This window comes from Oryctolagus cuniculus, chromosome 5 (assembly GCF_964237555.1).
Source record: "Oryctolagus cuniculus chromosome 5, mOryCun1.1, whole genome shotgun sequence".
Taxonomy (NCBI): Eukaryota; Metazoa; Chordata; class Mammalia; order Lagomorpha; family Leporidae; genus Oryctolagus; species Oryctolagus cuniculus.
In genome coordinates this window covers 125,868,340-125,889,795 of record NC_091436.1, presented here as the reverse complement: position 1 = coordinate 125,889,795, position 21,456 = coordinate 125,868,340, and the positions used below count along the sequence as shown (strand labels likewise).

Here is a 21,456-nt window from a genome sequence, read left to right as displayed (position 1 = left end):
AGCCTCTGTGATGCCCTGGCACAGTCTGCCCTGGGCAGAGTCTCTGCGCTCCAACTCAGACTTAGCTTTGTCTAGTGCAGGGCTGTTTTCTTCTTTTTCCTTTCCTTTCTTTTATTTATTTATTTTTTTTAAAGATTTATTTGTTTTACTTGAAGGACAGAATTAGAGAGGGAGAGGCAGAGGCGGAGAGAGAGAGAGAGGTCTTCCATCCACTGGTTCACTCCCCAAATGGTCGCGACACCTGGAACTGGAGCAGTGTGAAGCCAGGAGGCAGAAGCTTCTTCCAGGTCTCCCACAGGAGTGCAGGGGCCCAAGGACTTGGGCCATCTTCCACTGCTTTCCCAGGCCATAGCAGAGAGCTGGATGGAAGAGGAGCAGCCAGGACTTGAACCAGCGCTGCAGGTGCTACACCACACCGTCCACAGGGCTGTTTTCTATAAGAAGTAAGAGAGTAAGTATTTCAGGGCTCGCAAGCTATCTAGTCTACTCACCATTGTCCACTCTGCTGCTATAGCAAGATGCCATGGAAGCAAATGAGTGTGGCTCGTTTCCCTAAAGCTTTATGGCCACCAACATTAAAACTTCATATAACTTTCACATGTCAAAATACTATCTTTCGGCTGCTGCCGGTGATACCAGCATGCCGTGTAAGTGCTGGTTTAAGTCCTGGCTGCGCCAGTTTCCATCCAGCTCCCTGCTGGTGCACCTGGGGAAGCAGCAGCAGATGAAGCCAGTGCTTGGGCCCCTGCACCCACGTGGGAGGCCTGGAGGCCCAGCCTGGCCCGGACTCAGCCATTGCAACCATTTGGGGAGTGAACCAACAGATGGAAGACCTCTTTATTTTTTTAAACTTATCTCTCTTTTGCTTTTTTTTTTTTTTTAATTTAATTACTTGAAAGAGTTGCAGAGAGAGGGAGAGACAGACTGACACACTGATACAGGATGCTGGCAACATAAACAGCAGCTTAACCTGCTCTGCTGCGCCATAATGCCGGCCCCTTTTTTATTTATTTTTTATTGCAGGAGCTCTTACTTTATTTTTTTAATATTTATTTATTTATTTGAAAGTCAGAGTTACACAGAAGGGGAGGAGAGGCAGAGAGAGTCTTCCATCCGTTGGTTCACTCCCCAATTGGCCGAAATGACTGGAGCTGTGCCAATCTGAAGCCAGGAGCCAGGAACTTCTTCCGGGTCTTGCACGTGGGTGCAGGGGCCCAAGGACTTGGGGGCATCCTCTGCTTTCCTAGGCCATAGCAGAGAGCTGGATGGGAAGTGGAGCAGCCGGGACTTGAACCGGCACCCAAATGGATGCCGGCACTGCAGGCAGTGGCTTTATCTGCTATGCCACAGCACCCGCCCCTGCCTCTTTATTTTTTAAGGTATTTTTCCTTTATTCCATTTGTAGTACTCAAAGCACTTTATATATCCTCCTATCCAGGAAGCAGGAATCCGAGGCAGCACTTAACTGCTGCAGTAACCACGTGGCCCTGGGTAGCGCTTCTGAGGCCTGACGTGGAATAAAGCGGGCCTTGGGAACAGCAGTGGTTGCAAGTGTTGCCGGGAAAAAGGCTCCTGGAGACTGAGCGGGTCTTGTGCCTGCCTTTACCAGCCCTCACCCTTCAGGTCAGAGCTCGGGAGCAGGGCATGGGCAGCCCTCTGTGCCCTAACGCCTTTTTGCAGGCCCCCTCAGCGATTCCTGTGCTATGGTCCCCTTGTCTTTCCCTTTCCTGGGAGTTGTCCTGTGCTGTGGCCTGGCTGGCTGGGGCCTGCAGTTGTCCCCCTCCCCAGGGTAACATGGGACCCTCTCACAGTCCTCAGTGGGTTGGGGGCTCCCTGGCCTGGCTGTACAAGGCTCCCAGGGTCGGGGGAGGGGAGGGGACGCATCAGTGAAGGGAAGGGATGAAGCTCCTGGACTCAGGCAGCCGTCTCCTGCAGGGCTTCCTGGGAGAGAGGCTGGATTCTGAGATTTAAATTAAAAAGACGTCCTCAGGGAGCCTCCGGGATGTCTCCAGTCCTGGCCCTGCTGGGGTCCAGCTCAGGGAAGTCCATCCATCCACAGGGGTGGTTTCTGGTCTGCTCCCTGAGATGTGGAGAGCGGACCCCCACTCCAGCGCTGGAGCAGGGGTGTCAGCTGTGAGCTGATGGACTCTGGGGCCTGCACTGTCCTGTTCCTGGGCCCTGCAGACTCACTTCTGGGGGCTCACTGCAGGGTGGGGGGTGGGGCTCAGGAAGCCTCTGGGCACTGGGAACAGAGTTATCATTAGCCAGGTCCCCTGCAGTCAGAGAGGGAGGGCTAGATGAGAAACCATGCAGATTTGTTTAACTTATTTGAAAGGTGGAGTTCCATGGAGGCAGAGGGAGAGGTCTTCCATCCACTGGTTCACTCCAATTAGCCGGATTGGCTAGAGCTGAGCCAATCTGAAGCCAGGAGCCAGGAACTCCCTCCGGGTTCCACGTGGGTGCAGGGGCCCAAGCACTTGGGCCATCTGCTTTTCCAGGCCATAAACAAGGAGCTGGATCCTGGGTTGCAGGCCCGGGCTTCGCCCGCCACAGCAGTGCCAGCCCTGCTCCTGGTGTTTTTTTTTTGTTTGTTTGTTAAGATTTTTTGTTTACTTATTTGAGAGGTAGAGTGGAAGATGGTCCAGTGCTTGGGCCCCTGCGCCTGTGAGGGAGACCCGGAGGAAGCTCCTGGCTCCTGATGGGCTCAGCTCCGGCCGTTGCAACCAACTGGGGAGTGAACCGCTGGATGGAAGACCTCTGTCTCTGTCTCTCTCTGTAACTTTACCTCTCAAATAAATAAATAAAATCTTAAAAAAAAAAAAAATAGGTAGCGTTAGAACCTAGCACCCTGAGGCCTTCTGGGCAGGACCCGACGCCTCCCCCACCCCATTCACTTCCCCCAGCCACAGGCTTCTCACAGACCGCGGTGAAAGGGACAAGGACATGGAGAGAGACCCTTGGCCCAGTGACGGCCGGGACGACCACGTGGACAGCGCAAAGAAAAGAAGGGTCCTCCTTTGTTCTCTGGAAGCCAGCATGCGGCCAAAGCTGGTTAAGGAGGGGGAACCGGGTGCCGGGGCTGGCCGGCTGGGGAGCACGGAGCAGGGCGTGGCCAGGGTCTCCTGGGAAGGACGCGGGTCCAGCAGACTTTCAGGGGACCCTTGGGAAAGGCAGGTCCGCCGGCAGCCGGAAGGCAGGCAAAGGGTCCAAATTGGGCCAGGCGGGCGCGACCCGCGGCTCCCTGGGCTGCCGCATGGCCGAGGGTCGCAAAGGAACTTGGTTCCCACGGGGCAGGCGACCACCGGCAGGGGTCCCTGGAGACCCTCCCCTCCCCCTGCCCCCGCAGCTAGAGACGCGAACGAGGGCGTAAAATCCGAAACCAGCTTGGGAAATAGCTTGAGGTGACCCTGTAAGCAGGGCGCCTCAACCAGTGTTTAGGGATTGGGGGGCTGCCGCGAAGGCTCGGGAAGGGATGGGCACCCCCAGTCTCGGCTTGGATGGAGGCGCCCGAAAAACATTTCCGCTGCCCGAGGTGTGCGGCCGGCGGGAGAGGCGGAGGGCCAGGTGCCCCTCAGCGGCGGGGCAGTGCCGCGCTCCGGGGGCGGACGAGGCGGGTAGCAGGGCCGAGCAGCGGCAGCCCACCCGCTCCGCCCAGGGGTCGGCCCGAGCTGCAGTACCTACACTGCCCGGGCCGCAGCGCGAGGGGAGGAGCCTCGAGGGGAGGCGGCGGCGGGGGCGGGGCCGCCGAGACTGGCCTGGAAACTGCTGGAAGTGGCCGCAGCACCGCTGCCGCCGCTCCTTCCGCCGCACGCCAGCAAAGAGTCCCCTCCCTCCCGGGCCGGCGCCCCTCCCCCGCCCCAGGGGGCTGCAGGCAGCTGGGCCGTTCGCCGGGAGGAGGGGGGATATATGTGGCAGATCCTAGTTAGACGACTGGGTGGGAGTGACTACCTCTGCTCGCTTCAAGTCCCCGTCGGCTCGGCCTCCTGGTTGTGGGAGGGCTTTTGGGGGAGCCGGTGGGGTCCTCGCTCGCAGATCCACTGTTGAGGCATATGAGCACTCTCAGTCCCTAATCGTGGCAGGGGTCACGCCCTGGCCGTGCAGAGAACAGGAGCTCACGAGCCCACACCGAGGCTGGCGGCTCTGGCTCTTCCCCGCCCGCCCCCTATTCCGGACCATGACGTCAAGGTGGGCGGGCGCCGGCAGGTGCGGGGCTCGCGGGCGTCCGCCTTTAAGGCGGAGGGATCCGGGGGAGGCGGCTGGGCTGTGCTTCGCCTTATATAGGCTGGCTGGGGGCTCCCAAGAGCTCTCTTGAGTCACCCCCGCGCTGCCTCGTGCCGTGTGCGGTTGGCAGTCCGGGCCCTCCGTGCTCTCTCGTGCTCGCAGCCCTTTCCCTTCAAGGTAAGGCAGCCGCGTCCCTGCAGGCCGTTCCCCCGCGGGTGCTGTCGCTGCGCAGCTCGGGAGCCAGACGCCGCGGTGCGGGGCGGCCCGTGGGTCCCCGCGCGCTCGGGCTGCGGGGGTGGTGCGTGGAGGCTTTCCAGCGTCCGGTCGGCCTGCACCGGCGCGCCGGGCCGGCGGCGCGGGGCCGCGGCGGGGGCCGGCTGCACGTGGTGGCCGCGCCGGCCCGGGGCGCTGCCATGTTTGCCCCTCCACTTCCGGACGCGGCTACGAGGGCCGCGAGGCGGCCGGGTCCGCGCGCGGGTGACTCAGCACTGCGCGCCTGGGTTGCCGCTGCTGCTCGGCCCTCGAGGTCCGTGCGGGACCCGCCGCGGGCAGAAACGCATTTGGCGTGTGGCAGGTCTTTTCCGCAGCCCTCGAGTGGGAGGGGACAGGCTCTGGAAGATTCATAGGCTCCCTCCCCCGCCCCTCCCCGAGCGCGGAGATTGTTCTCGAAGCTTCTGGAGCCCGATGCTCCGCCCCAGTGCCCGGATGCTGGGGCGATGGCGAGGCGCGCTGTGGCGCCCCCTTCTCGCGGGGCTGCGGCCGACGCATGTCCGGCAGTGACGAGGGTCGGTCCGCGGCCCCGGGCACCATTTTACTTGGGTGCGAGCAGGTGCTGGGGCGTCACGGGGCAGCCTTCGCCTGCTCTGTTCTTTGTCCCGCGTGGACTGCCCCGCGAGCCGGTTACCGCTGTTTCTCGGGTGTCAGTGTGCCCTGCCGCGTGGGGCTGCGATCGGGCCTTGGGCGCATCCACACTACAGGGGTAGAAGAGCTGCCTACGGGCGAGCAGTTTGAGAATAAAACCAGCGCCCACATCAAAGAGACGTGTGGTCAGTGATGCTGGCGTTTGAACGTGGGGCGGGAGTCCCTTGTCTGGGTTGGGACCAGCGTGGTGAGCGGCTGCTGGTCACCCCTGCTCCATGCTACCTGCTTGTCTGGTTGAGGAGGGCTTTGCTCTTGACCTGACTCGGTGGTTGTTAGTATTCACCCCACAGGTTTTAAGAAAGGGCGTGTCTTCAGTAACCCCGCCCAAAGCAGTTTAAACACCATCTGAATTTCAGAAGCGTCAGTTCTGGGGCCGCTACCTTCCTGATTCTTGACCCTCCTGTTCCAGATGCCCGAGGAAGTGCACCATGGAGAGGAGGAGGTGGAGACTTTCGCCTTCCAGGCGGAAATTGCCCAACTCATGTCTCTCATCATCAACACCTTCTACTCCAACAAGGAAATCTTCCTGCGGGAGCTGATCTCCAACGCGTCTGATGTGAGTTCCTTCGTGTTTCATGGCTGGCTGGGCTCCTCCCGAAGGGGGAAAACTGATTGCTATTGAAGGGGTTTGTCCGGGTGCTCCCTGGACGAGCGGGCCAGTGTGACCACGCGGCTCCTAGTCCAGTGAGGCCCAAGGTTCTCACTTCCAGGGGTATTTCAAGGACGCAATTTTCTGTTACCATTAAATGGCACGTTTATTACTCACTCTAAGAGTTCACAGTTCGTGTAGGATGATGGGGCAGTCAGAGTTACAGCGTGAGAGTAGCAATCCAAGAGGTTCCTAACGCTGAAGAGACGGCTAAGAAATCCGCTGTTGGTGCTGCCTTGCAGGCCCTGGACAAGATCCGCTATGAGAGCCTGACGGACCCCTCCAAGCTGGACAGCGGCAAAGAGCTGAAGATCGACATCATCCCGAGCCCCCAGGACCGCACGCTGACGCTGGTGGACACCGGCATTGGCATGACCAAGGCCGATCTCATCAACAACTTGGGGACCATCGCCAAGTCGGGGACTAAAGCCTTCATGGAGGCTCTGCAGGTAGGTGGCAGCCAGCCCTCGACGTGCGGCCGGGCCTCTGTTCTCTGCAGGACACGAGTCTGACCGTTCCCGCTTCTCTGCAGGCTGGTGCCGACATCTCCATGATCGGGCAGTTCGGCGTCGGTTTCTATTCTGCCTACCTGGTGGCCGAGAAGGTGGTCGTGATCACAAAGCACAACGATGACGAGCAGTATGCCTGGGAGTCTTCTGCTGGGGGCTCCTTCACCGTGCGCGCCGACCACGGTGAGTGGCCGGGAGGCGCTGCTTCACAGGGCGAGTGTGCAGCAGGCGGTCCTGGGGCAGCTCGCTCACCGCCTGCCCTCCTGGTCTGCAGGGGAGCCTATTGGCCGAGGCACCAAGGTGATCCTGCATCTCAAGGAGGACCAGACTGAGTACCTGGAGGAGAGGCGGGTCAAGGAGGTGGTGAAGAAGCACTCGCAGTTCATAGGCTACCCCATCACCCTCTACGTGAGTATGCTTCCCGCGGAGGCAGCCTGCCTGTGCTTCTGGTGGGCTGGGCCATTTGCTTGCCCTGAGGGTCGGTGCTCAAAACTGACGAGTGTTTCTGGGTGCTTTAGTTGGAGAAGGAAAGAGAAAAGGAAATCAGTGATGATGAAGCAGAGGAAGAAAAAGGGGAAGAGAAAAAGGAGGAGGAAGATAAGGAGGACGATGAGAAGCCCAAGATCGAAGATGTGGGCTCCGATGAGGAAGATGACAGCGGCAAGGACAAGAAAAAGAAAACCAAGAAGATCAAGGAGAAGTACATCGATCAGGAAGAACTGAACAAGACCAAGCCCATCTGGACCAGAAACCCTGATGACATCACCCAGGAGGAGTACGGCGAGTTCTACAAGAGCCTCACCAATGACTGGGAGGACCACTTGGCAGTCAAGGTGAGAGGCCTTGGGAGTGGGCCGGGGTGGAGAGGCAGGGGGTAGCCCAGCTGAGAACCGGGAGCATCGCTGATGGCCCTGCCCGAGGACCTGGCTTTCTCTCCTGGTGGAAGTTCAGGATTTTATGCAGCTGGGACCAGCGTAGGTGTGTTTAGGGCATTAGGAATCATGTCGCAAGTGCTTGGGGGACGATAATTCCAGGTTGGAGTCTAGTTGGGACTGAAGGGCACCCTGGGCCTGGCGCGTCCTGCTGGCTTACCTTGGGTCTCCTGTCGCAGCACTTCTCCGTGGAAGGTCAGCTGGAATTCAGGGCTTTGCTTTTCATCCCTCGCCGAGCTCCCTTTGACCTCTTTGAGAACAAGAAGAAGAAGAACAACATTAAGCTGTACGTCCGCCGTGTGTTCATCATGGACAGCTGTGATGAGCTGATCCCAGAGTATCTCAGTGAGTATGGCCTTGGCCCGGTGGCGTTGGAGGGGGCTGCAGGCTTCATCCCAGATAGTGGTCCAGGGAGAAAGCCGGACCTCGTGTGCGCATCCGGGTGGCTCTGTCCAGTCTGGCCTGGTCTTGACCAAGCTGCCGCACTGCCTGGTTGCAGACTTCATCCGTGGCGTGGTCGACTCCGAAGACCTGCCCTTGAACATCTCCCGCGAAATGCTGCAGCAGAGCAAGATCTTGAAAGTCATCCGCAAGAACATCGTGAAGAAGTGCCTCGAGCTCTTCTCCGAGCTGGCGGAAGACAAGGAGAACTACAAGAAGTTCTATGAGGCCTTCTCCAAGAACTTGAAGGTGAGGAGCGAGTGGCTTTCTCCCTTGGGGCACGTTTGGGTACGTGGTAAGTGGGTCGTTCAAAGTTCTAGCCCAGCTGATGGTGGTTTCTCTTCCCGCCCTTAAAGCTTGGCATCCACGAGGACTCCACCAACCGGCGCCGCCTCTCTGAGCTGCTGCGCTACCACACCTCCCAGTCTGGAGACGAGATGACTTCGCTGTCTGAGTACGTCTCTCGCATGAAGGAGACACAGAAGTCCATCTACTACATCACTGGTGCGTGCGCGTCTGGGTCTGAGGCGGGCAGGGGCTGGGCAGGGCAGGGGCATTCGTGTCTGAGTCCCATTGAATGACCTTGCAGGGGAGAGCAAAGAGCAGGTGGCCAACTCGGCTTTCGTGGAGCGCGTGCGGAAGCGGGGCTTCGAGGTGGTGTACATGACAGAGCCGATCGACGAGTACTGCGTGCAGCAACTCAAGGAGTTCGACGGGAAGAGCTTGGTGTCTGTGACCAAAGAGGGCCTGGAGCTGCCTGAGGACGAGGAGGAGAAGAAGAAGATGGAGGAGAGCAAGGCGAAGTTTGAGAACCTCTGCAAGCTCATGAAGGAGATCCTGGATAAGAAGGTTGAGAAGGTGAGCACCTGGGGCTCAGGTGTTCCGCACTCCTTTGGAGGTGCAGCTTTGCGTGCTTGCTGTGTGTGTCAAGATTCAAGGGCAGGGTTGGAGAGGGCACAATGGCTTGGGGTAAGCCAGGCCAAGGAGCCTGGAACTCCAGGTCTCCCTGGGAGGTGGCAGGGGCCGGAGCTCTTGGGCCATCTTCCTAGGCACATTCGTAGGGAGCTGGCTCTGAAGCGGAGCAGCTGGTGATGCCAGTGGCCCTGCAGTGAGTGGTTTTATTCAGGAGTTAGGTGTGAGCTGTCTCTAAGGCTTGGCAAAGATGTAAGGCTGACCTCCACACACACCTGAGGTTTGCTGGCTGTTTGCAGGTGACAATCTCCAATAGGCTCGTGTCTTCGCCCTGCTGCATCGTGACCAGCACCTACGGCTGGACAGCCAACATGGAGCGGATCATGAAGGCCCAGGCACTTCGAGACAACTCTACCATGGGCTACATGATGGCCAAGAAGCACCTGGAGATCAATCCCGACCACCCCATCGTGGAGACGCTGAGGCAGAAGGCCGAGGCGGATAAGAACGACAAGGCAGTCAAGGATCTGGTGGTGCTGCTCTTTGAAACTGCGCTGCTGTCCTCCGGCTTCTCCCTGGAGGATCCCCAGACCCACTCCAACCGCATCTATCGCATGATCAAGCTAGGCCTAGGTATGGAGTGAGCAGTGCCTGGGTTCCGGGTGGGGACACCCTTCCCTCCCTCCGTGCTGTGTGGTTGGAACCTCCTATTTTCTGTTTCCTAGGCATTGATGAGGATGAGGTGGCAGCAGAGGAACCCAGCGCAGCTGTTCCGGAGGAGATCCCCCCTCTCGAGGGAGATGAGGACGCCTCCCGCATGGAAGAAGTAGACTAGGAACTCCTCGGAAACTCCTGCCCTCTGTATAGTGTCCCCGTGGCTCCCACAGCAGCCTTGAGTGGCCCTGTCCCACCTGGCTCCCCTGCTGATGTCTAGTGGTCTCTCTCCTGTCCTGTGTCTTATGGCAGGAAACAAAGGCCTCAAGCCCCATCCCCTCCTTAATTTGACAATGGGGTTGGATGTTGTGTATTGTGGGTTTTTTTTGTTTATTTTGTTCTGAAATTAAAGTATGCAAAATAAAGATGACGCCGTTTTATACAGTTCTGCTCTCCCTTGTAAAGTGGATGCACTGCTTTTGGTGTCCAGCAGTTGTGAGCACAGAGGGCTGTGCTGGTGTTGCTCACCCCAAAGCTAAGGGGGTAGTGGGGGTGCCCACCCTGCAACCCTGTCCTCCCAACCCCTTCAGTCACCTGACACACAGGACTTGTCCACTGCAGCAATTTAATAAAATTATAAAGAGCAAAACGACATTTCCAGAGTACCAAAGCCTGCACTAGCTCACGGAGCCAGCTCCCTCAGCACCCTGTCACCCGCCTTGAAAAGCAGCACTTGGCGCCCCAAACACTTGTGCTGTGCTTTTCCCCACAGTTAAACGCAGGTGTGGGAGGGAAGTCCCCGATGTAGGGGCTAAGCACAGGTGAAGCGCTGGTGACAACAGGTAGGCTCGACACCCCCCCAAGCCCCTCAGGAGGGCTGTCAAACAGGTGACTTAAGGCCAAGGGGAAGTCTGCCTCGGGCTCCCCGCCCGCCAGCTGCACATTTTGCCCTAGAGCCAGTGCCACCAAGTAGAGGAGAGCCTGGGTGGTGGGCGGGGCCCCTCCTGCCTCAAACCTGCTGCACTGGGGCCTCCCCAGGCACCACCTTCTTTCCCCTCTGCTTTAGTCGCCCCCGGGCGTAGACTCTGAGCAGGAGCGCAGCGAAGACCACAGCCACCCCCAGCCCGCCCACCACAGTGACCGTGTGGCCATAGAGGAGGCAGGAGAGGAGGATGGCAAAGGCCTGGCGCAGGGTCATGATGATGGTGAAGACCGCCGCCCCGAACTGGCCGATGGTGTAGAAGATGAAGAGCTGGCCGCAGGCTGAGCACACCGACAGCAGCAAGGCGTGGGCTGCAAACTCGCTGTGGCGCCCCATGAAGCGTGTCCCCTCCAGGAGGGCCCCCTGCTGCAGCAGAGAGCCGACCGTGAAGAGGCAGGAGAAGAGGTTGACGCCGAACATCATCTGCACCGATGACATCTTATAGGCAAACAGGGCATCCTGCCAGTTTGAGGTGAAGCTGTCGAAAGCAATGTAGCCTGCCAGCAAGATGAGGCCTGAGAGCGTGGTGGCCGGGGAGCTGCGGGGCTCAGGCCCGCTGGACAGCAGGAACATGCTGACCCCGACCGAGATGAGGCCGGCCGTCAAGTACTCCCAGTGTTCATAGCTGCGCCGGGACACCAGCTTCCCCATCAGCATGACCGGGATCACCTTGGAGGCCTTGGCCAGCACCTGGGTGGGGAAGCTGACGAACTTGAGCGCTTCATATTGGCACCAGCTGCTGAGCACGTTGGAGAAGCTGGCAAAGGCGTACCGGTACATGGGCGCCCCGTGCCGGGGCTGCTTGCACAGGAGGCAGTAGAGGCCGGCCACGATCAGTGCCAGCACACGGTTCATTAGCACCAGGAACTGGGAGTCCGTGAAGCGCTCACCTGGCGACGTGGCAGTGGCCCCATAGCTTCGTGTCATCACCCTCTCCTGCAGCACACCCCAGGTCAGATAGGACACCTGGGAGGGGAAGGCGGGGACAGGACACGGTAAGCAAAGGCAAGGCTCAGCTGCCCCCTTCCAGGGGACGGCTACGCGACAGAAGGGACAGCACCTTTTGAGACTTCTCTGCGCTCCAGTGTGCAGGGAAAACTTCATTGGAACAAATGCTTTAGGGCCGCCCAGGCACTTCCTGTCCGCACGGATGGTACAAGGGTATGTTAAAGCTGACTCCACCCAAAGCAGTCTCCCAGCTAGATACTTTGAACCAATTCAGGTCGGGAGAGGCTCGGTCGCTCCCAGTGCCGTCCCACCGGCGTATGGGGGGTGGGGCTGGTCCCCAAGCCACAACTGTGGCCAGGTCCCTTATCTTAGCGCTCCTGGAGTACAGTGCTGGGGGAAGGCTGCATGGCTCCCCCAGGCTCCCATCGGGGGCTCACAGCACAGGACATGCAGCGGCCCAGGGCAAATCAGAAAAAAGAGGTTACACGAGGCCCGTCTTCAGTACTAGATACCCCAAAGCCACGGCGGCAGTGTTGGCAAGGCGCACAGGGACGAGGGAAGGAGGTGGGGCAGGGAACCCACCAACCAGCCAACCATCGGGACCAGTAGGGTGAAAAACCTGGTTTCACACTCCCTGCCCATTGGAACCCGGCCAGGAAGAAGAGCAAGCAGGCCCTGCCCACGTACCTGGAGCCCCGAGGCACAGAAGAGCAGCTTCAGGGCCTGCCAAGTGGGGGTGGTCTCTGCTGTCTCCGGCCGTGGAGCCAGGGGAACCTCATCAGAGGCCTTGGGCTCATTGCCAAACACACAAGCTTTCACCAGGGGGAAGCAGAGACCCCTGCCTGAAGAAGGCACACACAGTCAGGTCCCAAACCTTCTTCACAGCACCTGTCTTGCCCAGAGCAACCAGCCCGTCCTGCCTCCCCGCCTCCCCTCCCGGTGCAGCGCTGGCCAGCAACCTACAACCTGGGCCCAAGCCATGTCCCCACCCTTTCTTCACACACCTGTCTCCAGGTAGTTCTTCCGCTTGAAGTACTGCACCAGAAGGTAGCCAGGTACCATAAAGCTGGCATAGCCAGCAGCATTCACCAAAAAGCGGAAGAACCATAGCTGGGTCCAGGACTCCGGAGGGGCTTCGGGGGTCTCCCCACCTGCGCCCAAGGCGGGGAGCGCGGCCAGCACCAGCACGGCCCACCACCTGCTGGGAGAGCCGACACCAGGGTTAGGGCGCGCTTCTTCATCCCCTCGGCCCTGCAGAGGGGGCCACGCTGGAGACAGGCCCAGTCTCCTCCCCGCCCCCCTCCACCGCAGCCCAGCCCGGACAAAGAGCCTCTCTCTCGGGGGGTTCGGCGCGAGCCAGGCAGGGCCTCCTCTTTCCCGGGGGGCGGACCCGCCTCTCCGGTCACACAGGTCTCCTCTGTTCCCTCCAGCGCCCGCCGGCTGTTCAGGCCAGAGGCGGCGCCCCCTCCCCCCACCACGCCACCCCCACGTTCCCGGGGCGCCAGGGTCCCCAGCCCCGCCGCCTGACACTCCCGCAGCCCCCCAGGGAGCACAAGCCCACGCCGCGGCCCCGACCCGCGCCGGCTCCGAACAGCGCTCTGCGGGCCGGCAGCGGGGGACCCCACCCGGCCCCCCGAGCCGAGGCGCGGCAGTCACGTGGCCCGGGGGCTCGGTCACGTGGGCCGGCCGCTGCCCTAGCCCCCCACCTGGGGTCCATGGTCCGGGCCGCGTGGGGCGGAGGGGGACCGGGGAATGGAGTCCCCGGGCCGCGCTCGCCCTCCGCTCCCGCCGCCGCCGCCGCCGCCTCCGGGAGCAGCCAGTGAGCTAGCGGCTAGCGGAAGTGCCGCGCTCTTCCCGCCTCCCTCCCCGCGGCCGCCCTCCGCCCCCTGCCGCGACCACGCAGCGCCCGCGGCCGCCGCCGGCTCACAGCGCCCCCGTGCGGCCCGGAGGCAGCCTCGGCTCGGTTCCCCGGAGCCGGCGGGGCTGGGAGCCCCAGCCCTGGAGGGGTGTCCGTGGCCTCGGCGGCGTCATCGCCCTTCGCGCTCACGCTGCGACTCTGCGTGCCAACAAGCACTGAGCCTCATGTGAGCGTTCCCGCTTTCGGACGGCACGGGGAGATGGCCTGCTTTTTGCGGCCGGCACCCAAGTTCTGCGGTCCCACTCCCCGGGACCTCCGTGGCACGCCGTGACCCGTCTTGGCTTCCTCGCCCACCCCTTCTTTAAGACACCAGAGGCCTTCCCCATGCAGTGCGCCCATCCGTGCGCCTCTCAGAGGGCTGAGAGGATAAGCACACCTAAGTCGGCTTTCTCAGCAGGTGCTGGCAGCTTGGGGAGCTGCAGTGAGGGCCCATAAAGGCCCCCCTAGCACGTGGAATGGGAGAAAAGCCCTTTTCCCTGTGCCCAGCTTCCCCTTCTCCCCGGGTTGCTTCAGATGCCCCGCGCCCCCCACCCTCCATTTCTCCTCCCCCTAACCCCCTCAGCACGTTCACAGCCAGGACAAGCCCCCAAACTTCACCCGGCAAGGCCCCACCGGGCTCTGGGCTCTGGGCCCTGGGCCCTTCTAAAAGTCCCCGGCGGCGCATACAGCCATGCACGTGCACAGAACGACTCTGGCAGGGAAAATCTTTCAAAAAGTCTGCATTTAGTGTCATGTTACTGAAACTGCCCTTCCCCGATGCTCAGTTCAGGGCCTTGGGTGGGAAGTCTTTAAGCAAATGTTGGAGCCCTCAGGGCCTGCTGGCTGCTCCGTCTCTCTGTCTCTCGCCAGAGTCCATGTCTTCCCATTGGCCGGCAGTTTCAGGCCCGCCCAACGGGAGCAGGAACAGGAACCACAGCCCCCACCCCGCAGGCGAGGGAGGCTAAGGGGCTTCACCCAGGACACCTGGGGCTTTGGGGCTCTTCCAGGAACCCCCATCCACCTTGGAATCTCTTCCTCCCAGACTGGCTCGCGCTCTCACTGGCAGTCCTCCTCTGCTCGGACTGCCCTGGCCCCTGGCTCTGGCCCCAGCAGGGCCTAGGACCCCAGAGGGGTCTGGGTCTGCATGTGGTCTGGGCTCCAGCTGCAGCAGCGGTGGTCCCAGGTTCCCGGGGCCGCGGATCCTGCCCGGGCTTCAGTCAGCACACAGCAGCGGCTTCCCTGAGATCTTGAGGTCATCAAAGGGCAACAGAGTAAGGGGCTGAGAAAGAAAGCAGAGAAGCAAGATCAGAGGCCCAGAGGCCCTGGGGAAAGGCGTGTGGGGAGGTGACCTAGGGGAACCTGCTGGGCCACTCCCTCCCTGCCAAAAGACAGCTGAAGACCAAGGAACAGGTCTTCAGAGAATTCCCCAAGCAGCTGGCCCCTCTGGGCAGAGCCCTGAGGCCTTGGGCAAGCTGAGGCCTTGGGCAAGCTAATGCCAGAGCTGGGAGGGACATCAGAGCCGGCCCATTGAGCTTTCCTTGGCTGCTTTTGGGGGTAGGGGAGTGCTCAGAAAACATTTTGACTATCTTTCTACATTGAACTTTTGTTCCCACAGTAGGTGAATGGCAGAGTCCTGGTTTCACGGCAGGCCCTTTGGGCTAATGCACCTGTCTCTGCTGTCAGTGAGGGCAGCCCTAGAGAGCGGAGTGAGGGCAGCCCTAGAGAGCGGAGCGGAACGCACGCCTCTTACATCCTCAGCGAGGTCCTGGGGCGTCTCGTCCTCCACGTTCCTCAGCAGGGAGTCAGCGCCCGCCTCGCACAGCGTGGCTGATATGCTGCCGAGGCCCCGGCCGGCTGCCAGGTGCAGGGGCGTGCAGCCGTTGAGCATACGGGCGTCTACTCGGGCCCCGGCCTGCAGCAGGAACTGCACCAGGCCCCGCTCCTGGGTTTCCACGGCCAGGTGCAGCGCTGTCTTCCCACTGGTGCCCTCCTGCAGGGGGAGGAAGGGTGTCAGCATGCCGGGCTGGGCTCTTGATGAAGTTGGGCGTGCCAGCACACAGGTAGGGGCAGGGCTGTGGGCCCCCCCCGCAGCACCTCACCTGTGCGTCAATGTCGGCTCCGTTCTGAAGCAGTAGCTCCATGAGTGGCTGGTTCCTCTGCAGGGTGGCGATGTGGAGACAGGCCAGCCCTGGGATGGGGGAGGGTACTGCTGATCTTCGGCCACCACTCCCACCCTCCACCCCCCCCAGGCCCCAAGGGACCCACTGCTCACTCGGTGCCTCTAATCACAGGACCGTTAAAATGCACACCAAAAACTCCCTCAAAAGTCTGAGGGGGAAAGGAACTCAAAGTTTCCAGCTTTTCAGTCATGTTATTGAAACCTTCATGCTTCAGGGGGCAGGCTGCTGAGTGCCGCCCCCGGACGCACGCCCCCTCCACACACACACACACACACACACACACACACTGCACCTGCTTTCAGGCCAGGCTGAGGCCACATCTCTGAGAGTCTCTCAGGGATCCCCGGTTCCCAGCCCTCCCCAGGCCCTGTCTCCTCCTGCCTGTAGCCTCCCGCCCTTTGTGCTACTGCCTCCTGCCGGGCTGGACCCCACCTCTGCTCAGCGTACGTCCTCCACCCCTACAAGTCTCTGATCAGATGTCCCTGGCTCCACGATGCCCTCCCTGACCATCCAATTGTCAAAGCACATCCAGGGGGCTGGCACAGAGGCACAGTAGGCTAAGCCAGTGCCTGCAGTGCCGGCATCCCACAGGGGCGCTGGTTTGAGCCCTGGCTGCTCCACTTCCATTCCAGCTCCCTGATAATGCACCTGGGAAAGCAGTGGAAGGTGGCACAAGTCCTTGGGCCCCTGCACCCATGTGGGAGACCTAGAGGAAACTCCTGGCTTCAGATCAGCCCAGCTCCAGCCACTGCAGCCAACTGGGGAGTGAACCAGCAGATGGAAGACCTCTCTTTCTCTCTCCCCCCTTCTCTTTCTCTCTTCTGCTCCCTCTATAACTCTGCCTTTCAAATAAATGAATAAAATCTTCAAAAGGAAAAGCACACATCCACTCTCCAGCCCCCTCATCGCAGCCCCTCTCCCTCTGCTCTGCTCTGCCAGCGCTCACTTCTCTGACTGTAGCTGTACCCTCCAGTTAGGTTTGCTGGTTTGCTGCCAGTGGCACACTGGCTCTGCTGGCTCCCAGGTGTAATCGCTCCCAGGATAGTGTTGGGGGTGCCTGGAAGGGCCCTTGGGACATTTCTGGTGTATGAGTGAATGAGTCCTCATGACCTCTGGGAAGCTGAACTCTTAAGGGCCAAGATCCACCTTTCTGATCAGCACACGACAAGCGGGGGATAAACTCTAAATCCAACCATTCACTCATCCCTTCCTTCAGTACCTATGTGCTTGGAGCCAGAGGGGTGGGGTGGGGAAATCTACGGACAGCAGGGGGCCCCTCCCCTCCCCCCTCCTGTCCCCGGGACTGCCCGCACCTTGCCAGTTCTGCAGCTGGAGATCCAGGGAGTGAGGCGGTCCTCTTCCTGGTTCCGGCTGGCCCTCCAGCAGGCAGCGGGCACAGGCCAGGTGCTGGCGCTGGCAGGCCACATGCAGGGCCGTGTCACCGTGCCGGTCCTGCAGCACCCTGCTGGCCCCCTTCAGCACCAGTGCCTGCACTGCGCCCGGCTGGTCCAGGTGCACGGCCAGATGGAGGGCCGTCTGTAGGCACAGACAGAGGGTCACCGGGGGCAGGCGCCTCCCTCGGGAATGTCTAGGGGGCCACCCTCTGTGAGAGCAGCTTACAGGTGCCACAGCCCTGGTCTTCCAAGGAAATACTACCAAGTCTTCCCTGCATCAGCCCCCCACCCAGTTCCAGGACTCCAGTTTGGGAAGCAGGGTGAGGTCCTCTGCTCTTCTTGTGGGTCCCCATTAGCCTCCAGAGCCAGAACACATGGGGACAGACTCTAGCCCCTCCCACTGTGGGGAAACCCCTGGGCAGGAAACAGGGCTTAGTTTGAGGTTGGAAAGATGGGGGCATCAGGCAGTTTCTACATGGCAAATGCCTCTTTGAAGACTCCACTTAGAAGCCACCTCCTGTGGCTGGTGGCACCCCCTGGCTGCTTCACGTGACACCCCCCCTCCTCCCCCATCACCGAGCTGCGTGGCTGGAGTCCCCAGCCTGGGCTGAGGGCACTGTGGGTAGAGGCTGTGCCTTATGCATCACCAGCCCCAGCTCCTCGCTCTGTGGCTGGCACTGGGTTACCCGCGCGAGCGGCCAGGGCAGACGTGGGCACCTGAGCACTGGCCCTCCTCCCCACCCACCTGGTAAAGGTTGTTCTGAATGTCCAGGACCTCCTGTGGCAGCAGAGCCAGGCAGCACAGCAGCATGGCGGGGGCTTCGTGGATCACTGCCAGGTGTACCAGCCTGGAGGAGCAGCGCAGGGCTCAGGGTCAGGGCCCGGGCCGGGGCCGGGGCCGGGGGTGGGGTCTGGGAACTCGGTACAGAAGGCACACAGCAGCCTCTAACTAGCTACCCACGGGGTAGGTGCAGGAAGTGAGACTTTGAGCCAGGAAGTGAGGGTTGGTGTGGAAAGCCAGAATCCCGTGGGTGGGAGCTCCAAGTTCCCATCCCTGGCCTTCAGGAAGGCTTTGGCTGGGTGGGCACGTGGGCAGGGTGCTGACGGCACAAGGGCCTTCCTGTCCGGCCTGCCCACACCCCACTCTCCTCTGCCCCCGGGGCCCTGCCCGGCCAGCTGCTGCTCCGGGGCAAACTGAAAGCGGCCGGCCTGGTGAAGAGGGGGTTTTCCACAGCCCAGGGCCCCACCTCCTCTCCCCAACAGGGAGGCCAGTGGGAGGCCGATGCGGGGTCCCACCCTGGCCTCTGGGTGTCACAGAGTCCCAGGGGAGGCAGCCAGCCCTGCTCCCACAGCACTGCCCAGAGACCCACCCCTGTGGTGTGCACCACCAAGGGGAGGGCTGGGCAGTGCACAAAGTGTGTGGCAGGGGCAGGCAGGCGGGGGCCCAGAGCTTCTGCCCTGGGGTGAGGGGGGCGGCTGCAGGGGAAGTTCCAGTCCTGGGGTTTCCCCACATCAGGTGGGGAAAATGAAAGCGGAGCTGGAGGGTCTCAGCCAGGACAGCTGCCTCAGGCACGAGCCAGGGGAGTAGCTGCCTGGGCTGGGGAGGGGGCTGCTCAGGCAGGAGGGGCCGGGCTTTGGCCCAGGACAGAGTGAGAGGGAGGCAGCAACGGCTCTGGAAATCCCCTCGGCCAGGGCCTGCCCTCTGGGTCACATTCCTGCAGCCACCTCCCTTCTTCCCTGCAGCTCCCCGCCCCCTGCCCCCTCCCACTTCCTTTTCCCACTTCCACACCTCCTGCGGCCCAGACACCTCCAAGGCAGGCAAGGGCCCCTCCTCTTCTTTGGTGGCCGCGCTGGGGAATCCTGACACTTGTCCCTCGGCTGGACCCAGCACCTGGCGCTAGCCAGAGCTGGTAGAAAGGGTGGCGTTAGGCAGTGTCAGAAGGCTCCACTCCCTGGACCGAAGGTCAGCATGGAGCCACCAGCACCTTGGGGTGCTGGGCCTGGGGGCTGCTGATCCAGGCTCAGAGTCCCAAGAGGCCTGTGGTGATCTCTGTGAGTGTTCAGAAGTGCATCTCAAGGAGGCGAGACGGGACAGGAAGCTCCTGCCTCCCCTGCCCGTGCATCTCCGATCTGGACTCCAGCCCTCCCCTACTCCCCTCCCCAGTTTTGGAGTTCAAAATCCCGGCCACTCCCTCTTGTTGCTGGTTTTCTTCTTCCTGGGGGCCAAGATCTTAACTGGCTTGTCCATCCCACCCTACAGCTGCTTCTAGTTCAACTGCCCCCTGTCCGAGTCCCCGCCAAATTCCACCTGGGCCCCGGGGAAGGGTAAAATGAGGGCGGAGCACAGCACACAGAGGGGGCTGGGGGGCTCAGGAGATGGAGGCTGAGAGGGAGTCTGGCTGGCTCCAGCCCTCACTTCCCCTTCGCCAACAGACAAGGAAGTAGGCCCGGGGCATCCAGCTGCCTGTGAGTCTGCTGGGGCCAGTGCCCCAGGCTAGCTCGTCCCCTCCTCCTTAGGGCCAGCCCCAACCCTAGCACCTAGCTTTCCCGGCCCTGACAGCAACCTGTAACTGGCACCTCTTGTTCCTTGAGACAGGGCATTCTGAGGTCAGGAGCAAACAAGGATGCCCCCTCCCCCAGCAAGAAAACAAAGCTGGACTGGTCAGGGGAATTCTCTCTTCCCAAGAGTGGGTTAGTGGTGATTTCCAAATGCTGGCCGCCTAGGTGAGGGCGTGCCAGCGCTGCCCATCCCCTGCCAGGGGGCCGAGTTAGGTGTGGAGTGAGTTAGGAGCTAGGTGTGGACAGTGGGGCTGTCCCTCCCAGGGCGGGTGCCTGCAGGGTCCCCCCCCCCCCCAGGTGCAAGCCTAGCTCCCCCACTCACGTGTCTCCGTCTTCTGAGATGTAAGTGAGCGCTTCCAGCTGCTGAGGGCTCAGCGGCCCCGCGCGGGGCAGCGGCGAGCCTGGGGCCAGGGCCTCGGCCTCGGCTTCTGGGCCCCCCAGCAAGGACAGGGACTCCGTGAGCGAGGAGGAACCATAGGTGGAGTCAGCCCGCTCCCCGTCGGCGTCTTCCTTCTCCTGTGGCACCTTGGTGGTCCCCCGAGGATGGGTCCAGGGCTGGCGTCCGCCGCCGTCCGAGGGCGCAGCGGCTGAGGTCGGCGTGGGCTCGGGCAGGGAGCGCAGCGACCGCAGAGACTCTATGCCCGAGTCACACTGGCCCTCGTCCGCCTCGTCCGGCTCCTTGCGCGCCTCCGACATGCCCGCGGCGCCGGCCCGCGGGGCCCGGTGCGCGCAGGAGCTGGTGCCGACCCCGCCGCGCCGCCTTTCCGGGTCGCCGGTCCGCCTGGCAGAGCGCGCGCCCGGCCGCAGCGGCCTCGCTCCCGAGCCGCCGGAGTCCGAGGGGTCCGCGAGCGCCGGCGGGGTCCGCCGCAGCGGGTACCCTGGACAGCTGGACCGCCCAATCGGGTCCTCCCCGGGCCCCGCCCCTCGGGCCAACGAGGGAGCCGCGCGCCCGCCCCGCCCCCGACGGGCGCTTCCGGGCCGAGGCCCCGCCCCTCCGGAATCCCCCTTTCCGCGCGGCGTGCGTAGGTTCGGGGTCTGTGGTTAGCTGGTCCTGACTCACTGCTCCGGGGACGAATTCGGCCGGCCGGGCGGCCGTGTGTCCGTGCGTCCGTCCGTCCGTCCACTCCTTTTTCCTTCTCCATTCTGCGCCTTCATTGCATCCATTCATTCTGTCCTAAACTTCTGTGCCTTGATCCGCTGGTTTGATTTAGGGGGATGTTTCTTGGTCGTCTCCACGGGCTGGGCTGCTGCTGGTGGGGTGGGTACGCGGCTGGTGGGATGGGCTGGCGTGGCTTCCTCCCGTTTCTCTCCATTTCCCTTGCTTTCTCATCTTTCCTTATTAGGACCCAGGAGTCTGGGACGGGAGGGGGAGAGGGCACCTGTTATCCTAACGGAAAGGGGTGGGAGGGGCAGTTTTTCCTTGGGGTCCCTGTGTCGGTTCCCCAGGTCACGTGGATCGGGCATGGCGAAGTGCTTTTGCAGAGTGAGCTTTCGCAGGCCGACTCTTGTCTGAGCAGCACAGCGGGGCAGGGGGTTTCTGGCCTCAGGCGGTTACAGCGTCTGGTTACCCCTCGCGGTCAGGGACGTTTAGTTCCTCGTGGTGGGGCCAGGATGGGGAGGCCCCAGACATGCCGGGCTGCACTCTGCTGAGGTCTCCACCCCGCCCCAATCCCAGCCCCCACGACATCTGCGCTCCTTCCCTGTCCCTGCTTTCCCAGGCCGGGGCGCCACCCACAGGTGAGCCCCAAACAGGTGCCCCATGATTTACTCCTTTGTTGCTTCTTCCTGCTCCCAGTGCACTGCCAGCCTAGGGCCAGCGATGCCCGTAGGGTCTCATCACGGACAGGTCCACCACTCTCCATCTCTGGCAGTGGGGAAGCAAGCTGGGGTGGGTGTCGTGGGCACTTGTCCACTCAGCCACGGGACAGCCATGGACAGAGTTTCTGCGTGGCTGGAGGTGGAACCAACTGTCACAGCAATGACCAAGGACCTTCACGCCCATCTGCAAAACACCTCCCACCCCCTCCCTGTCCTCACAAAGCCCCCCTGGCAATTCCAACAGAGGGTGGCTGTGCTAAGACCACAGTGAGAACAGCTGTTGTGGGGACACAGAGTGGGGCCAAGCCACCCACTGGAGTGAGGGGCTGGGAAGCTTCCCTGGGAACAGAAATGGGAAGGGAAGTGGTGGGGGCAGGGTGGGGGGGGTAGAGGCTTCCCCAGAGTTTTGCATCCCCTGGAGGACCGGAGTGGGAGGATG

At 61.7% G+C, this 21,456-nt stretch overlaps 3 protein-coding genes across 6 annotated transcripts; 1 reads left to right on the top strand and 2 right to left on the bottom strand.

Annotated features, from left to right (window-relative positions):
* Nucleotides 1-4,191: 4,191 nt before the first annotated feature.
* HSP90AB1 (heat shock protein 90 alpha family class B member 1) lies at nucleotides 4,192-9,683 on the top strand. 2 transcript variants are annotated; one of them, XM_070074046.1, is made up of 13 exons: nucleotides 4,192-4,398; nucleotides 5,552-5,698; nucleotides 6,034-6,240; nucleotides 6,324-6,483; nucleotides 6,575-6,708; nucleotides 6,819-7,133; nucleotides 7,412-7,577; nucleotides 7,732-7,922; nucleotides 8,030-8,177; nucleotides 8,263-8,531; nucleotides 8,885-9,218; nucleotides 9,311-9,468; nucleotides 9,506-9,683. In XM_070074046.1, exons 2-12 carry the CDS (start codon nucleotides 5,552-5,554, stop codon nucleotides 9,418-9,420), a joined length of 2,181 nt encoding a protein of 726 aa, XP_069930147.1. In that variant the 5' UTR covers nucleotides 4,192-4,398; the 3' UTR covers nucleotides 9,421-9,468; nucleotides 9,506-9,683. The 2 variants fall into 2 exon arrangements, with proteins under 2 accessions (XP_069930147.1, XP_002714493.1); XM_002714447.4 differs by having other exon boundaries at nucleotides 9,311-9,683.
* Nucleotides 9,684-9,847: 164 nt separating this feature from the next.
* SLC35B2 (solute carrier family 35 member B2) lies at nucleotides 9,848-13,078 on the bottom strand. 3 transcript variants are annotated; one of them, XM_051854678.2, is made up of 4 exons: nucleotides 12,876-13,078; nucleotides 12,174-12,370; nucleotides 11,857-12,011; nucleotides 9,848-11,187 (listed from the first exon to the last, which is right to left on the bottom strand). In XM_051854678.2, the coding sequence occupies exons 1-4, from the start codon at nucleotides 12,884-12,886 to the stop codon at nucleotides 10,249-10,251; spliced, it is 1,302 nt and encodes a 433-aa protein (XP_051710638.1). In that variant the 5' UTR covers nucleotides 12,887-13,078; the 3' UTR covers nucleotides 9,848-10,248. The 3 variants fall into 3 exon arrangements, with proteins under 3 accessions (XP_051710638.1, XP_051710639.1, XP_051710640.1); XM_051854679.2 differs by having other exon boundaries at nucleotides 12,174-12,367; nucleotides 12,876-13,043; XM_051854680.2 differs by lacking the exon at nucleotides 12,876-13,078 and adding an exon at nucleotides 12,745-12,838 and having other exon boundaries at nucleotides 12,174-12,367.
* Nucleotides 13,079-13,791: 713 nt separating this feature from the next.
* On the bottom strand, nucleotides 13,792-20,112 carry NFKBIE (NFKB inhibitor epsilon). Its single transcript, XM_008262985.4, has 6 exons — nucleotides 19,522-20,112; nucleotides 17,386-17,488; nucleotides 16,560-16,782; nucleotides 15,166-15,254; nucleotides 14,817-15,056; nucleotides 13,792-14,345 (listed from the first exon to the last, which is right to left on the bottom strand). The coding sequence occupies exons 1-6, from the start codon at nucleotides 19,893-19,895 to the stop codon at nucleotides 14,280-14,282; spliced, it is 1,095 nt and encodes a 364-aa protein (XP_008261207.3). The 5' UTR covers nucleotides 19,896-20,112; the 3' UTR covers nucleotides 13,792-14,279.
* Between the last annotated feature and the right edge of the window lie 1,344 nt (nucleotides 20,113-21,456).

Bases quoted from the DNA above. Each gene is read 5' to 3' on its own strand.
- HSP90AB1 (XM_070074046.1), top strand. From the start codon at position 5,552: ATGCCCGAGGAAGTGCACCATGGAGAGGAGGAGGTGGAGACTTTCGCC. The intron at 7,578-7,731 runs GTGAGTATGGCC...GCCTGGTTGCAG, and splicing joins GCTGATCCCAGAGTATCTCA to ACTTCATCCGTGGCGTGGTC. The intron at 9,219-9,310 runs GTATGGAGTGAG...TCTGTTTCCTAG, and splicing joins CATGATCAAGCTAGGCCTAG to GCATTGATGAGGATGAGGTG.
- SLC35B2 (XM_051854678.2), bottom strand. The intron at 12,012-12,173 runs GTGTGTGAAGAA...TGCCTTCTTCAG, and splicing joins GAAGAACTACCTGGAGACAG to GCAGGGGTCTCTGCTTCCCC. The intron at 11,188-11,856 runs GTACGTGGGCAG...TTCCCCTCCCAG, and splicing joins TCTGTGCCTCGGGGCTCCAG to GTGTCCTATCTGACCTGGGG.
- NFKBIE (XM_008262985.4), bottom strand. From the start codon at position 19,895: ATGTCGGAGGCGCGCAAGGAGCCGGACGAGGCGGACGAGGGCCAGTGT. The intron at 15,255-16,559 runs GTGCGGGCAGTC...CCCCCATCCCAG, and splicing joins CCAGCTGCAGAACTGGCAAG to GGCTGGCCTGTCTCCACATC. The intron at 14,346-14,816 runs GTAAGAGGCGTG...TTTCTTTCTCAG, and splicing joins CCCAGGACCTCGCTGAGGAT to CCCCTTACTCTGTTGCCCTT.